Source organism: Neolamprologus multifasciatus, chromosome 7, assembly GCF_963576455.1.
Source record: "Neolamprologus multifasciatus chromosome 7, fNeoMul1.2, whole genome shotgun sequence".
Lineage (NCBI taxonomy): Eukaryota > Metazoa > Chordata > Actinopteri > Cichliformes > Cichlidae > Neolamprologus > Neolamprologus multifasciatus.
The window spans coordinates 38,212,029-38,227,794 of NC_140445.1; the positions used below are offsets into that span (position 1 = coordinate 38,212,029).

At 41.2% G+C, this 15,766-nt stretch overlaps 1 protein-coding gene across 1 annotated transcript; it reads right to left on the reverse strand.

Annotated features, from left to right (window-relative positions):
* Positions 1 to 234: 234 nt before the first annotated feature.
* On the reverse strand, positions 235 to 6,759 carry LOC146514792 (uncharacterized). The gene is made up of 4 exons (XM_085166971.1): positions 6,628 to 6,759; positions 2,070 to 2,129; positions 1,218 to 1,383; positions 235 to 1,137 (listed from the first exon to the last, which is right to left on the reverse strand). The coding sequence occupies exons 1-4, from the start codon at positions 6,647 to 6,649 to the stop codon at positions 372 to 374; spliced, it is 1,014 nt and encodes a 337-aa protein (XP_085023097.1). The 5' UTR covers positions 6,650 to 6,759; the 3' UTR covers positions 235 to 371.
* Positions 6,760 to 15,766: the final 9,007 nt, after the last annotated feature.

A 15,766-nucleotide genomic window follows, 5' to 3' on the forward strand; every position in this document is an offset into this window, starting at 1 on the left:
ACAGAGACTACAGTTTTTCTGGATGAGAATACTCTCCAAAGGGTGTTTGATTTCACTAAAAAAAACTTGTCTATACCAAATGATTTGTCTGATAAATTCTTGAAAGGTTCCTCCTTTCCTCTCTCAGCTGCTCATTAAACACCTGACTGGCATCCACGTTCCTGTTTTCTTCAGTTTCCTGCTGCTCATAAACTATATTTGAGTTAGTGCAGTTCAATCACCTGACTGAAAAAATCATCATGTTTATCCAAAAATAAAAGGAAGCCATTAATCTCTTAAACCTGCATCACTTCATTTCTCTGTGTTCTTAACATCTACTGTAAAAATAATATATTTAGTAAATCACATTTAGCTGTTTTGACTCTTTGGTGTTATGGAGTCACAGCCTCTATAACAACACACCCTAACTCTGCTTTCTTGTCCAAATTCTGTATAAATTCATCCAGACGTCTAGAAAGGAGAGCTGCACCATCCAAAGTGGGATGGATGCCATCTTCCTCAATAAGACCAGGTTTTTCCCAGAAGGTTTGCCAGTTATCTAAGAATTTCACGCTGTTTTCTGAACACCATTCAGACAGCCAGCGGTTCAACGACAGCATGCGGCTATAGATGACATCATTGGTCTCATAGGGGAGGGGACCAGAGAAACCTACAGTGTCTGACATTTTTTTGGCAAAGTTACAAACTGATGCAATGCTAATTTTAGTGACCTCGGATTGACTGAACCTGCTGTCATTACTGCCAACGTGAATTACAATCTTCCCATATCTACGTTCATTCTGAGCCAGCAGTTTCAGATAAGCTTCAATGTCACCTGCTCTTGCTCCTGGAATGCAATTGATCACAGTTCCTGGAGTCTCTAGCTGCACATCTCTGAGTACAGCTTCACCAATAAGCAGAGTTTTTTCCACAATGTGTGGATTGTCTGGATTGGTTTTGGAATCTTCATCTGATTTCTCCTCTTCCTCAGTCTTCTGTACTTGTTCCTCACTTGAGGGCCCTTCCTCAGTAGTTTTTGGATAAGAAATCATCTTTAAATATTCATATAATTCCTTCTTTTCTCCTCTCAGTGTTTTCTGTACTTCTTCAATCGTGTCTTCATCTGCCAGCCGATGAAGGAGAGGTCCACAGTAAAGCCTGACAAAGCAGAAAATCTCAGTTAAAGTTGTTGAAGTGTGTTAAACATCTGTGGAGCGCATCATTGGTCTGGTGTTTACCGGGCACACCGAGGTTCTGGTAGAGGGGAACACAGCAGCTGGTTCAGGTGGAGGCTCTGCCTCATGCAGCACTGCCATTGGCTGAAAGCATGAGCCACACAGGGCTGCCATTTCCTCCTGATAGCTGCATCCTTTAAAGCTTTCATCTTCCTCTCAAACTCGTCCTCTAAAGACAAGATAAGACAAAGTTTCAGTGACACAGAACCAGAGACCAGCAGCAGTTTGTCTTCTTGTTCAGGCTGATGTGGAAGCATCAATGCTGCTGCTGTCACACAAACTCTGACTACAGGAAGTCTGACTACAGGAAGTCTGATTACAGTCTTAACCTGCTGTGACATGCAAGGGCATGAGTCGTCTCTGTGGGCCCTCTTCCTTTCAGTGTAGCCAGTAGTGATTCATATTCTACATTTATTAACAGTCCATGATGTCCATGTCTGCACAGTTTTCACATTAATTTCCCAACACTTTGTAATCTACAAATATTTTTTGGTTAAATAAGTTTTATTTTGTGTATCTTGAAACATTGAAAACTCTGATTACACTTGTAACACTAAAGACAACTAACAACATTTCACCAGAAACATGTTTTTGCCACTGTCATCCTCTGTCATGCTCACAATCTTCTTCTAACCTGGTCCCCCGTTAACCTGTTTAGAGCCTCAGACTGTTTTCAACCTGTTTGGTGTTGAAGGTCAACAGGGGTCGAAGCAGCTCATCAAGACACACCAGAATAACTGTAAATAATGTAATTATCTTTGTAACTGAGAAAGTTTAAATACATTTTGTACTTAGAGTGTTGATACTGATAGATACAACTGTTTATAACTTAAGGTCTCCGCTATATGAGCTCACCTTGTTTCCCATCATTTGGAGAGGAGGCTGTCGATGCTGCTTCAACCTCTCTGTTAGCTTCTGAAATGAAGGAACATCTTTCACATGTGACACTTTTTCATTGTTTTCAGTGACAGCTGATAGCTAAACCAGATTTTATTTTAAATTTTATAACAGTTAACTTCCCTCATTTTGCTTTTCTTGATTTTCTTCTTTTCATTTTTAATACCTTTTATTTTGCTTCCATGGGGAAAGATATCCCTCATGGTGCACATTTGCAATTACTTAGATAGAATAAATAAGCAGTGACGTCCAGTGTAGGGCGGACAACACAATTTTATAAGTGCCATCAGAAAGCCTCCATTATATTATTGTTTCTTTCTTAACCATTCTTCCATAAAAAACAATTGTAAGGTCACTGATGTTGGACGAGTAAGCCTTGCTCGTACTCTCAACTGTAAATCATCCCACAGTTGTTCTGTCAGGTTGAGGTCAGGACTCCGTGCAGGTCAGTCAAGTTTGTCCACATCAAACCTACTCATCCATGTCTTTATGGACCTACTTTGTGCAGTTATGTGCCGCAATGTTGTAACAGGAAGGGGCTGTCCCCAAACTGTTCCCACACAGTTGGCCAAAATGTATTGGTATGTTGTATTGGTACTGTTGTCCTGACCACCATCAAGAACAGACTCATCAGTCGGATATCCAGACAGAGAAGTGTGGTTCATCACTTTAGATAACATGTCTCCACTGCTCTAGAGTCCAGTGGCAGCTTGCTTTACACCATTGCATCCCACTCTTTGCATTGTGGTTGGTGATGCAAAGCTTAGATACAGTTAGTCGCCATAGAAGCCCTTTACACAAGGCTCTCTACGCACTGTTCTTGAGCTAATCTGAATGCCACGCGAAGTGTGGAGGTCTGTAGTGACTGTCTGCACAAAGTTGGTGACCTCTGAGCACAATGGGTCTGCTTACTCTGTAATTTTACATGGCTTACTACTTTGTGAGTTGCTGTCATTCCCTATCGCTCCCACTTTGTTATACTGCCACTAACAGCTGACTATGGATTTTAGGCTATGTCCACATGTACACGGGTATTTTTGACAATGCAGCCTTTTCTATGCGTTTGGGCCTTTCGTCCACACGTAAACGGTGTTTTGGATCATTGAAAACTGAGATTTTTAAAAACTCCTGCCTGGGTGGAGATTTTTTAAAACTCTTTGCATTTACGTGTGGACGAGGAAAACTGAGATTTAGTCAACCAACGTCAAAGGTGTGCGCCTTTTTTGACTTCACGCTGTGCGCCACGTTATTGTTTACATGAGATAAATTTCTACAATGGCAGATATAGACAAAATACTGTTGCTGTTAATCTTATTATCTGCAGTTTTTCCACGCTTACATATACACACACGGAGTTACTGTCCCTCCGTTTAGAAAGACTGAGGTGTCAGAGTGAACTTCTACTTCTGTGGCTTCTACATTCAACACATATGCTCTCACAACCCAAATCCCAACGCCAAAGTCGTCTGTTTCGGACGAAGACTGGGTCGAACCACCTCTTGATAGACAACTTTGAAAGCACGGAGGTACTTCCAGACAAATGGCGAGAGAATTTTTGCATGTTGAGGACTTCACTTTTGGCTCTTTGTGAGCTACTTCGTCTGCACATTGAAGCCCAAACAACCAAAATGAAGTTGCCTGTCAGTGTTGTAAAAAAAAGTTGCATGCACACTGTATTATTTAGCTGATGAAGTGAGGTTATGCAAGACTGCACACGCTTCGGACTATTAAGGCAAGTGGTGTTGAAAATAGTAAGACAAGTTTGTACGGCAATTACTGTTCACTTGGGCCCTGTGTTTATACAGTTACCACCAAGTACAAAGTAGAGGAACTTGTAGCAAGGTTTTACTGAGCCTATGGAATTCCTCAGTGTATTGGTCCTGTGGATGGGACCCATGTGGAAATAAAGCAACCATCCATGAATTCTATGGACCATGTTAACAGGACGGGGGAGTTTTCTCTGAACGTACAAGCCACCTGTGACTACAGGTATTAATTTATTGATGTTGCGTTGGCAAGGCAGTGTACACAAAACCCATATTTTTGCAAATTCTATGCTGAACACACATTTGAAAAATGGCATGAACTGTGGAACATAAAGAGGCATTTCAAGTTTTCCTTATTGAGGATCCAGCATACCCATGGCTTCCTTACCTAAAGAAAGAATACGCAACCGTGGGAAGCACTGCTCACGACCACTATTTTGGACTATGCTTATGTCGAGCTCATTGAATTTGTTTTTACAGACTGAAAGCATGGTTTAGAGCATTGCAAAGGCCCTGGCAAGTCTCCCAGTTCGTGTTTTTGTGTGTTTTTTCTGTTTTATATTCCAGCGTGATATTGAGGAATAATTCCACCTCACTGTCTCTCCACACATAGGACTCCTTTCTGCTTTTATGTGCCCTATTTGTTTGTGCTTAACTGGCCAAAATGGTCAGGATTATTTTGCCACCTTTTTTTTTAGCATGTTCTTGACAGCATTTGATTTGTTTTTTGCCTTTACATGTGGACAGAGATATTTTTTCAAAACTGCACGTGTGGTCCGGATTTTTTTTTTTTTAACGAAAACTGAAAATCTCTGTTTACAAAGGTACCTGTGTACATGTGGACATAGCCTTGGTAGGCAGGAAATTTCATGACTGTAGTTGTTACACAGGTTGCGTGGTACCATATTGTAATTCACTGAGCTCCTGAGAGCGAAGCATTCTTTTACTAATGTTTGTAGGAGCAGTCTACATTCCTAGGAGCTTGAGTTCATACACCCTAGACCACGAGAGTCACTGGAACACCTGAACTCAATGATTTGGATGGGTGAGTGACTACTTTTAGTACAGGGTGTGCCATTTATATGGATACACTGTAATAAAATGGGAATGGTTGGTGATATTAAAGTCCTGTTTGTGGCACATTAGTATATGTGAGGGGGCAAACTCCTCAACATGGGTGGTGACCATGATGGCCATTTAGAAGTCGGCCATCTTGGATACAACTTTTGTTTTTTCAATAGGAAGAGGGCCATGTGACACATCAAACTTATTGGTAATGTCACAAGAAAAACAATGGTGTGCTTGGTTTCAGCGTAACTTTATTCTTTCATGAGTTATTTACAAGTTTCTCTTTGTTCACAGCCATTGACATGTCGAAGAGGTTAGCACGTGAGGAGCGGATCGAAATTGTGTTGATATCTGGTGAACGCAGTAACCGGGTCATTGCAGTAGATTTCAATGCAAGACACCCTATGAGACCACCCATCTCCCATGCTACAGTTAGCAAACTGCTTGCTAAGTTTCGTGAAACTGGTTCAGTGTTGGATTTGCCAAAATGTTGACGCAAGAAAACTGTCACTAATGAAGAAACATCAGTGGCTGTCCTAGCTTCATTCAGCAAGAGCCCACAGTGTAGCACTCGCCGCATGTCACTGGAGAGTGGCATTAGTCGAACATCCCTTCGGCGGATATTAGCTACTCACAAATGGCACCCTTACAAACTCCAGCTACTGCAGCATCTCAACGAGGATGACCCAGAATTTGCAAACTGGGCAAAACAAAAATTGGAACAGGACCCTCAGTTCACGCAGAAGATTTTGTTCAGTGATAAGGCAAACTTTTATGTGAATGGGGAAGTTAACAAACAAAACCACCGCCATTGGTCTGACACTAACCCACATTGGATGGATCCCTCCAAGACTGTTGGAACAACAAAAGTGATGGTTTGGTGTGGTATATGGGGTACAACGATAGTGGGTCCATTCTTCATCAATGGAAACCTCAAGGCCACTGGATTTTTGAAATTGCTACATGATGATGTGTTTCCCTCTTTGTGCACTGAAGCTGGCACGTTTCCTGAGTTTTTCCAGCAAGATGGTGCACCACCACATTATGGGTGCCAGGTCCGAGCATTCCTAGATGAACAGTTTCCTGGAAAGTGGATTGGTCGTCGTGGGATAGTTGAAAGGCCCCCAAGGTCTCCCGATCTGACCCCCTTGGACTTTTATCTTTGGGGTCATCTGAAGGCAATTGTCTATGGTGTGAAGATACAAGATGTGCAGCACCTGAAACTACGGATACTGGATGCCTGTGCTGGCATTTCTCCTGCAGTGTTGCTATCAGTGCGTGAAGAGGGTTGCATTGACAATCCAACACAATGGGCAGCACATTGAACACATTTTATAAGTGGTCAGAAACTTGTAATTAACTCATGAAAGAATAAAGTTACGTTGAAACCAAGCACACCATTGTTTTTCTTGTGACATTACCAATAAGTGTGATGTGTCACATGGCCCTCTTCCTATTGAAAAAACAAAAGTTGTATCCAAGATGGCCGACTTCTAAATGGCCACCATGGTCACCACCCATCTTGAGGAGTTTGCCTCCTCACATATACTAATGTGCCACAAACAGGACTTTAATATCACCAACCATATATAAATGGCCATATAAATGGCCCACTCTGTAGTACAGTATATTTTCTATCCATTATCTGGGAAATATCTACCATGTTACCCAGTGAGACTTACCTGGACTGTCATGGTGATACATAAACCCCAGCAGGAGGGCGTGGAGGCAGTGGACAGTTTCAGGTTTTGGGTGGTGTTGTAGCCTCTTGAACCAGAAAACAGTCACACAGACTGGCAGCTTCAGCTGATCGGGGATGTGGTCAGAAGATTACATACTCAAAAAGATTAAGAATAACCCAGGAACCACCAAGGCTGCAAAACCAACAGCTGAGTTAGTGAGTTACACATGAAAGCGGTAGAAAGAAGAACAAAGATAGTCTCTGTCACCAGCTGCATCTGGAGAGGCCCAGCATCCACCTATTTCTTTTCACTGTCCACAGCAGTGTTTGTTCCTTATCTATTTCTTCCTTTCTCTGAGCTGATGTGGACTTGAAAGAGCAGTTTGTAAGAACTGATCCTGCCACTGAGACAGGTTTCTCAGTTAGGAGGAAAGTAGCTCTGTGCATCTTGACCATATTTGACTCCACTCCACAGTGAACTTTATCAAAACTAAATATCAATCCCAGCTCATCAATGAGCACCCCACATGTGTATAAGGATGACCCTGACTCCATTCAAGCCCAGGTTTAAAATGCTGTCAGAATAAGCTAAAGCTCAATTCATTCACTGAGCAGAAAAGTGGGGAGTTGATTAAATATGGAGAGAAATTTGCACCCAAATGTCTGAAACGACACGTAACATCCCTCACTCACTCACAAAACTTCAAATACGTGTGCACCTGTCACCTGGTACACACAGATCATATCACATGCCCACATGGGGTTCACTCAGATCAACAAGTGTAAGCTATGTTCAAGTCCCAGTGTAAAACTGGGACTTCTGGGCTTCAACTGTGTACCTGTGTGTATTTGTTTTGTTTTGTTTGTTTATTCTTTTTACTTATAAATACAATATAAAAAAAATAAAGTGGACAAATAAAGTGGACACATATGCTCCCAGAAAGGTTTTTGAAAGATAAAATTATCAGATTCATGAAGCTAAACTTAATCAACTGTTTGTTAATGATCAGTATTTACACGGGTTTGGATTTATGCATTTGTAAAATAGTCTTGTGTGATCAGATTGATTCTTATTTCTGTGTGGTTTGAAGCACGAACATTTGTGAGTCCTCAAAAGTTACACACAAATCATTGTACACATCTGTAAATATTATTTTACACTTGTGGATCATGTTGTATGCATTTCCAACACTTTTAAGGCAAATTTCTCTCTTTTTCGACCTCTTTAAATTTTAGTTGAATACCCCTAATATATACTGTTTATGCTGTGTTTATATTAGACTCTGTAAAGCTGGTATGAAGGTGGAATTCAGTGAATGAATCTCAGGATCATCATCTAAAATTCATGTGAATCTCTGCTACACTTGATGTAACCTACCATGAAACCACAGACACTGTGCACCAGTCACACACTGTTCTTTACTTTGAATCCATCACAGTACAGCAAACCAACCTGTTTATCCTGCACTAACCTGCAGAGGATGTTCATATAACCTTTAACACAGTTTACCTCAGTTTGTTTAGCAGCAGGTTTCACAATATAAAAAAGCACAATGTCACACGTACAGACCCAATGTGTGATTTAAAATCATGAGGACTTACATGTAAGCTTTAAATGAGCAGTCCTTACCTTTAAATATCACCTGCCTGTGAAATACAGCAGCTGGACCTTTAGCTAGCAGCACAGTTTGTGCGTTTGTTAAGCTGATAGAAACATTGCATTTGAAATTACCTGCCACTTAAAAATATTTTACTCCTTTTATGTTTTTATTGTCTTTATTTTTATCTCATCTTCAGTAGAGCTAGCTAGATGCTGAAGCAGACACCTGCAGTGTCATGGTCCGGAGTCTGGTGACTCTGTGTTTATGTTTTGTTTTCTTATATTTATATGATTTAGTGGTTTGTCATGGCTTTGTCTTTCGTATTTCTATTTTTCTTAGTTATTCTTTGGTAATTTAGAGATTTTCCAGGCCTTAGGTTTTGTCAGTGTGCCTACCTTGTGTTCCTTGTGTTACATCTAGTTTCTACATCTAGTTTCTATATTTGTGTATTTCCTTTGACAGTGCCATGCCCTGCGTCAGTGTATTCTGTTTTGCTCCCCCTCTGTCTTATCTTGTTTGATTATGTTTAGCTGTGTTCTCTTCCTGTTTGCCATTTCCTCGTTTCCCTCTGTGTACATTTATTGTGTGTGTTCACCTCTGCTCCTCGTCAGATCGTCTGTTTTCTCCTGGGTGTAATGTGTCTCATCCCTGGTGTTTATGTCTCAGGCTCCGCATTCCTGGTGTTCAGGTTTTTGTAACATTTACTACTAATAGTACTACTAATTACTTTCCTCATGTTCTTTTGTTAGTTTATCTCAGTGTAGGTTTTGTTAGTCTAAGTCCCCCTCATGCTCTGCTTTTGTTTCATTTTGTCTTTCACTAAATGAATTCACTCACAGCTACGCTGTCATCAGTGCCTGCACTTTGGTCTGCTTTCTCTTCTCTCCACACGGTTCCCTTGCCAACTTTGACCAAACCAGTTAACCTCTGACTATGACACACAGTTTTGTCCATTTTGTCTCTTTTCATCGGTCGGTATAACACATAATACATCCTAGATAAGCGGAAGAAAATGGATGGATGGACAACGGATTTACTTGTAGCACAGAACTATGGAGCCCAGCACAGCACTGTTTAATCCCTTGTGTTTGGAGCTTTTTAATGTTTGAATTATGAACAGGCGGGTGTTTTATCAAAGAATCAACCATTCATTGTTTGTTTAAATACATACTAGTTTTACTGTAGTGTTTAATTGCTTGAAGCAAAATATAATAAAATGAGGGGTTACTCAACAATTCTGCACAGTACTATATTTAAACAAACTGATAAACATCAGACTGAAAAAAAGCTAATTATTTTCATGCTGTTAAAGCTAAACAATCACCAATGGTCAGTATTTGATACCAACTGGAGACCAACACTATTGGTTGCCGCTACAGTTCAATATGAAATAGAATAGATCTTTATTGTCACTGTTACAAGAACAACGAAACACAGTTTGGCATCTCTCCGTTGGCAGCATGTAGATTTACATTCAGATTCTTACAACGTAAGTATCTAGAAAGTAAGATAGTCGTTTTTATCTATACAAAAAAGGTATGTAAGATAAAAAGATATGCAATGTAAGCAGCAAGTGAGGGATTAGTGCATTATAAGGTGCTATGTGAACAGTGGTATTGCACATTGAGTAAGGTTTAGAGGTGCTGGGTTGCTACTATAATAAATACAGTTATATAGCTAGAGGTAGGAGTGTTGGTTGCAATATAGTATAATAAATACGGTTTATAAATACAGTGTAAATGTCCATGAATGTAAACAGCACAGTTAGCCTTCAATCAGGGTGGAAGTAGGGCATGTTTTCACAACCACATCACTTCCTTATTTCTTTCCTTTAATTTGGCTTCATTAATTACTTTAATAATTACTCATTAAACAATGTTTTTGTCATTGTACTATATTTGTCTGCAACTATTCTGCATAGTCATTAAATGTCAAGAATGTCTTCATTCTTGACACTCGATGTTGCTTGGACATAATAGCCTGAGATCATTTATCAGCACAGGTTAAAGTGAGATTTGGTAGGTGGAGGAACCTTAAGATCAGGTGTAGCGGTGCAGCGTGGGAACAAGAATCCCCTAGAAATAAGTCATATATAAAAAGTCTGCTTTCAGTGGGAACTCCTCTGCTGAAAGAGCTTTTTATATATATCAGTCTGCACATTTTTAACACCAACAATACACCTTTAATGCTTACCTGCATGAACTCTGAAGTGTCATATTAGAAACAAACGGCATCACTGAGAGCACATTCAGTAGTCCTGTTATGAGTTCATCAGATTTAATGATTTTGTACTGAAGCATTCATTTTACTGATACATATTCTTTATTGATCTCTGCCACCTGTTCCTCTAATAGTGTTTGACTGCTGTAAGCTGCTCAGCTGATCCACTGTCAACGTGTGACGCCCCTCCTTTCATGTGAGCGCACTCAGAGCTTGAAGTCGAAACTTTGGTTGGCAAACACAGTTAATAACTGGTTTCCAAAACTATCAGCCGATGTTCAACTAATAGATAGAATTCAGAGAGTGAATCTAATCAGAATCTCCAGCTTAAAGTTAAATTGATGTTTCAGACAGAAAGATGGACAATAGAAAGTGAATAAAAGAAAGTTAAGACAGAAAACATCTGACAAAGAAACACAAACTGTCACCATAATTCAGAAATAATAAAAATAATAAAACTTAATCAAATTAAGTGATGATCAATGTAACCTGCCGTTGTACAACATGTTACTTCCAGTGAATACTGTGTGATGTAAAACAGCCAAGTGTCATTTGTCATGTTAGCATTTCCACTTTCAGTCATCAAGAAATTAAGAAAATAAAATAATGGATGATGAAACAAATGGTCTTGATGGTAAAAGTCCTGATTTTTAAACATTCAGATGAGGATGTGGGATGGGGATCACATCAACATTTCTGCAATGGATCTCCAGAACAGGCTTATACCGTCATCAATACAGACATACAGATAAATCAAATGAGCAGGTAACTGATGTAGAGAAGCAAGCTTGAAAACAGCTGAAAATATTCCCCATCTCAGTCGGTCCTGATTAAAAGACCAAGTGTGTTTAAATCTGTGCAGGCAGCATTTTATCTTGGAGGGCCAGATTGCCACTGAGACAGGAACACATAACAAACAGCTGGAGTATTAATGTGGTCTTTATCTTACAATATAAAATGCTGTGAGGAGAGTGTTGTTGTGATTTGGTGTTAATTAAATGAAACCTGGGGATCAAATTCATGAATATGAATGAACTCAGATCATTTCTATTTCTATCTTACTCAGAGCTGGATCACAAGTGAAGCAAAGTTCGGGCTCATGAATAATATTTATGAACAAACATGAATATAAAATATTGCAGCTCAGTGTTGGTGAGAAGTTGAATTCCCACTGATTTAATCACACACTTGTCATGTTTTCAGCATTTTCTATTTTTTGGCTCCAGTCTTTGTCTTTGTTGCACATTTTGCAAACTGTCTGTAAGAAGCTCTGGACATTGCTGCTCCAAATCCACCGTGCTGGCGCTCACTTTTGTATTAGCGTCAAGACTGCATCTTAGAGCTGTCCAAGAATCACTCTGCATTCCTTCTATACAGAAAACATGTCCTCCACCCTCTGGAAACACGGGAATACAGAGCCTATACGTGTATACGTCTATACGGGCTGAATTCAAAATCCTGCTTCTCACATACAAGGTCTTAAATAATCAGGCCCCATCTTATCCTAACCTGACTTTATAGTACCATATCATCCCATTAGAGCACTTCGTTCTCGTACTGCAGGCTTACTTGTTTTACATCCTGTGAGGGTGTAGGAGTGTGTGGGCGTGTTGTTGTCCTCTCCCTCTCCTCCACCTTCTTTCTTGCCCCTCCCCTTGTCTCTCTCTGTCCCTGCCTTCTCCTTTAGGACACACCTGCTGCTCATCTGCCCTCGTTTACCACCAATTACCCTCCAGAGGTGATATAAGCTGAAGGGGAGCAGTGTGGGTGTGGGAGTGTGGCTTTTGGTGGATTTCATCTATGTTGGGCAGTGTGTGAGACCAGCCCCACCATGTGTGGCTCTTTGTGAGTAACTCTCAACTGAGCAGTGTTTTTTCTTAAGTGACGGTGGCCTCCATTTCTTGGTTTGGCTTGTCTGGTTCATTGCTTTTTTTTTTTTTGCCTGTCCTGTTGGATCTTTAGCCATCAGAATTGTTGTCTGAAGGCCAAGAAAGATGCCAAGCGGAAAAACTGAATATGGAACAAGCAAAGCTTAATACTAAACAATATATATAACTTATATAAACATATACAGTGGGGCAAAAAAGTATTTAGTCAGCTACCGATTGTGCAAGTTCCCCCACTTAAAATGATGACAGAGGTCAGTAATTTGCACCAGAGGTACACTTCAACTGTGAGAGACAGAATGTGAAAAAAAAAAAAAATCCATGAATTCACATGGTAGGATTTGTAAAGAATTTATTCGTAAATCAGGGTGGAAAATAAGTATTTGGTCAATAACAAAAATACAACTCAATACTTTGTAACATAACCTTTGTTGGCAATAACAGAGGTCAAACGTTTACTATAGGTCTTTACCAGGTTTGCACACACAGTAGCTGGTATTTTGGCCCATTCCTCCATGCAGATCTTCTCAAGAGCAGTGATGTTTTGGGGCTGTCGCCGAGCAACACGGACTTTCAACTCCCGCCACAGATTTTCTATGGGGTTGAGGTCTGGAGACTGGCTAGGCCACTCCAGGACTTTCAAATGCTTCTTACGGAGCCACTGCTTTGTTGCCCGGGCGGTGTGTTTTGGATCATTGTCATGTTGGAAGACCCAGCCTCGTTTCATCTTCAAAGTTCTCACTGATGGAAGGAGGTTTTGGCTCAAAATCTCACGATACTTGGCCCCATTCATTCTGTCCTTAACACGGATCAGTCGTCCTGTCCCCTTGGCAGAAAAACAGCCCCATAGCATGATGTTTCCACCCCCATGCTTCACAGTAGGTATGGTGTTCTTGGGATGCAACTCAGTATTCTTCTTCCTCCAAACACGACGAGTTGAGTTTATACCAAAAAGTTCTACTTTGGTTTCATCTGACCACATGACATTCTCCCAATCCTCTGCTGTATCATCCATGTGCTCTCTGGCAAACTTCAGACGGGCCTGGACATGCACTGGCTTCAGCAGCGGAACACGTCTGGCACTGCGGGATTTGATTCCCTGCCGTTGTAGTGTGTTACTGATGGGGACCTTTGTTACTTTGGTCCCAGCTCTCTGCAGGTCATTCACCAGGTCCCCCCGTGTGGTTCTGGGATCTTTGCTCACCGTTCTCATGATCATTTTGACCCCACGGGATGAGATCTTGCGTGGAGCCCCAGATCGAGGGAGATTATCAGTGGTCTTGTATGTCTTCCATTTTCTGATGATTGCTCCCACAGTTGATTTTTTCACACCAAGCTGCTTGCCTATTGTAGATTCACTCTTCCCAGTCTGGTGCAGGTCTACAATTCTTTTCCTGGTGTCCTTCGAAAGCTCTTTGGTCTTGGCCATGGCGGAGTTTGGAGTCTGACTGGTTGAGGCTGTGGACAGGTGTCTTTTATACAGATGATGAGGTCAAACAGGTGCCATTCATACAGGTAACGAGTGGGGGACAGAAAAGCTTCTTACAGAAGACGTTACAGGTCTGTGAGAGCCATGGATTTTCCTTGTTTGAGGTGACCAAATACTTATTTTCCACCCTGATTTACGAATAAATTCTTTACAAATCCTACCATGTGAATTCATGGATTTTTTTTCACATTCTGTCTCTCACAGTTGAAGTGTACCTCTGGTGCAAATTACTGACCTCTGTCATCATTTTAAGTGGGGGAACTTGCACAATCGGTGGCTGACTAAATACTTTTTTGCCCCACTGTATATATAACTTAATATTGCACACATGCAAAATCAAAATTACAATTAAATAACACATCAGTGGGATTCATTTCTTAAATAAAAAAATGTATTTGCAGCCTTCTGAATTAAATATTATCATTTTATCATTTATCAGATTTTCATCATATTCTCTCCTGTTTTCTGCCTTTCTTTTTGCCATTTTGGGATAGGTAGCATGGCAGTATTTGCATGGTTGCTATGACTATGGTCAACAGAGGAGAGGGTGCTAATGGGTCCTGTCATGACTGACGCGCCAAAACACCAACAGAGCATTCTGGGAATTGTAGTATTAGCAGTACATGCACTGTATAATACTGGCAGGCCAGCTCTAATAGTAATTTTGTATGGCTTCGCGGGCCAAATTTGGCCCACGGGCCAGAGTTACACCTATGCCCTACAACTTGCTGTAGATGGATGTGACAGAGGTGTGGTGCCTGGCTCAACTGCAGGGAAGGTGTGGTGCAGTGAGCTCAAGGGGCAGTGCCTGGGAGGTTGGAGGGACAGGTAAGTGTAATGAGGTCTTCCCTTCTTTATAGCTATGTCGGAGACCAGAAGAGGAGACGCATGTGTAAGGAAAGCTGACTGTGCTGAGACACTGGTGTTGAAACTGAGTGGGTCTGTGTGCAGCACCAACAAAAATCATAAACAGCGATCAAAACGCTATGTGGGGTCTGAATTGGACTCCAAACAGCTATCCCACTAACTTCTTATTGCAGGCTCTTCGTTACTGAGCCTGGAGCTTGAAATTAAAAATGAAATGTTTATCTCAGTGAGTTTAGTTTCTCATCTTTCCCCTTACTGCTGCAGAGATGATCCAGTGTAACTCCTCCTTTATTCAGGTTTCTTGTGACTGAAGTCATGTGAAGTCATGTTCAGTCATGATCATCCTGAAGGCTGCAACACAAAAACAGACAGAACTAATGCAAACTGAACTATGCAGAAGCTCAAACTTATTCTAATCATTTTTAATAAATCTTATTCTTTATACCACATAGCAAAATTGGTATGGCCCAGATCTGGCCCACATCATTTCCATGATGTCATGTTGATGTTTTGTTGATGTTTTGTTGATGTTTTGTGGTGAGCAGCATGTGTGGCTGCCTACAGCATGGGAACACTTCTGGGCCAACTGATCACCTAGGGCCCAACACTTCTGGGAGCGCGAGCAACAGCCAGTTGCTTATTTTGCTCCATTGTCCAGAGGAGCGCTGTCCTTGTGGTCCACCATGGCCAGCGGCAGCGCCACCATATGGTACTGAACGGAAGGCACGGAGGGGGGGATTGGTACCCTAAGGAGGTACCACACCCTTAGGGTACCAACCCCGCTTTCACACCTTGGCTCATGTGATTAGGAAGAGGATCATCAGGGGGTCCTTTGTCCCTCTTTGGGGAGAAACTCCCACTGGGTTTAAATCTGGGACTCTCCACCTTTTGACCCTAGAACTGAAGAAGCTTCTCGGATGAGAGGTGAAACGTCTTCAAGCAACTTAAACAAGTCCAGACACTTTTCTTTCCAAGCTCCTTAGACTACCCTAAGGAGGCTTTTAACGATGAAACTCCAGTGGCTGCCAATGTGCTGGACTCCACCCATGCCAACTGATCACTTCATGTAGACTGTTT

What these genes read in the sequence shown, in the direction of transcription:
- LOC146514792 (XM_085166971.1), bottom strand. Translation starts at nt 6,649, where the DNA reads ATGTATCACCATGACAGTCCAG. An exon ending in GTATCACCATGACAGTCCAG is followed by an intron (nt 2,130 to 6,627) that starts GTAAGTCTCACT and finishes CCTTCATTTCAG; the next exon opens with AAGCTAACAGAGAGGTTGAA. An exon ending in TCCAAATGATGGGAAACAAG is followed by an intron (nt 1,384 to 2,069) that starts GTGAGCTCATAT and finishes TCTTGTCTTTAG; the next exon opens with AGGACGAGTTTGAGAGGAAG.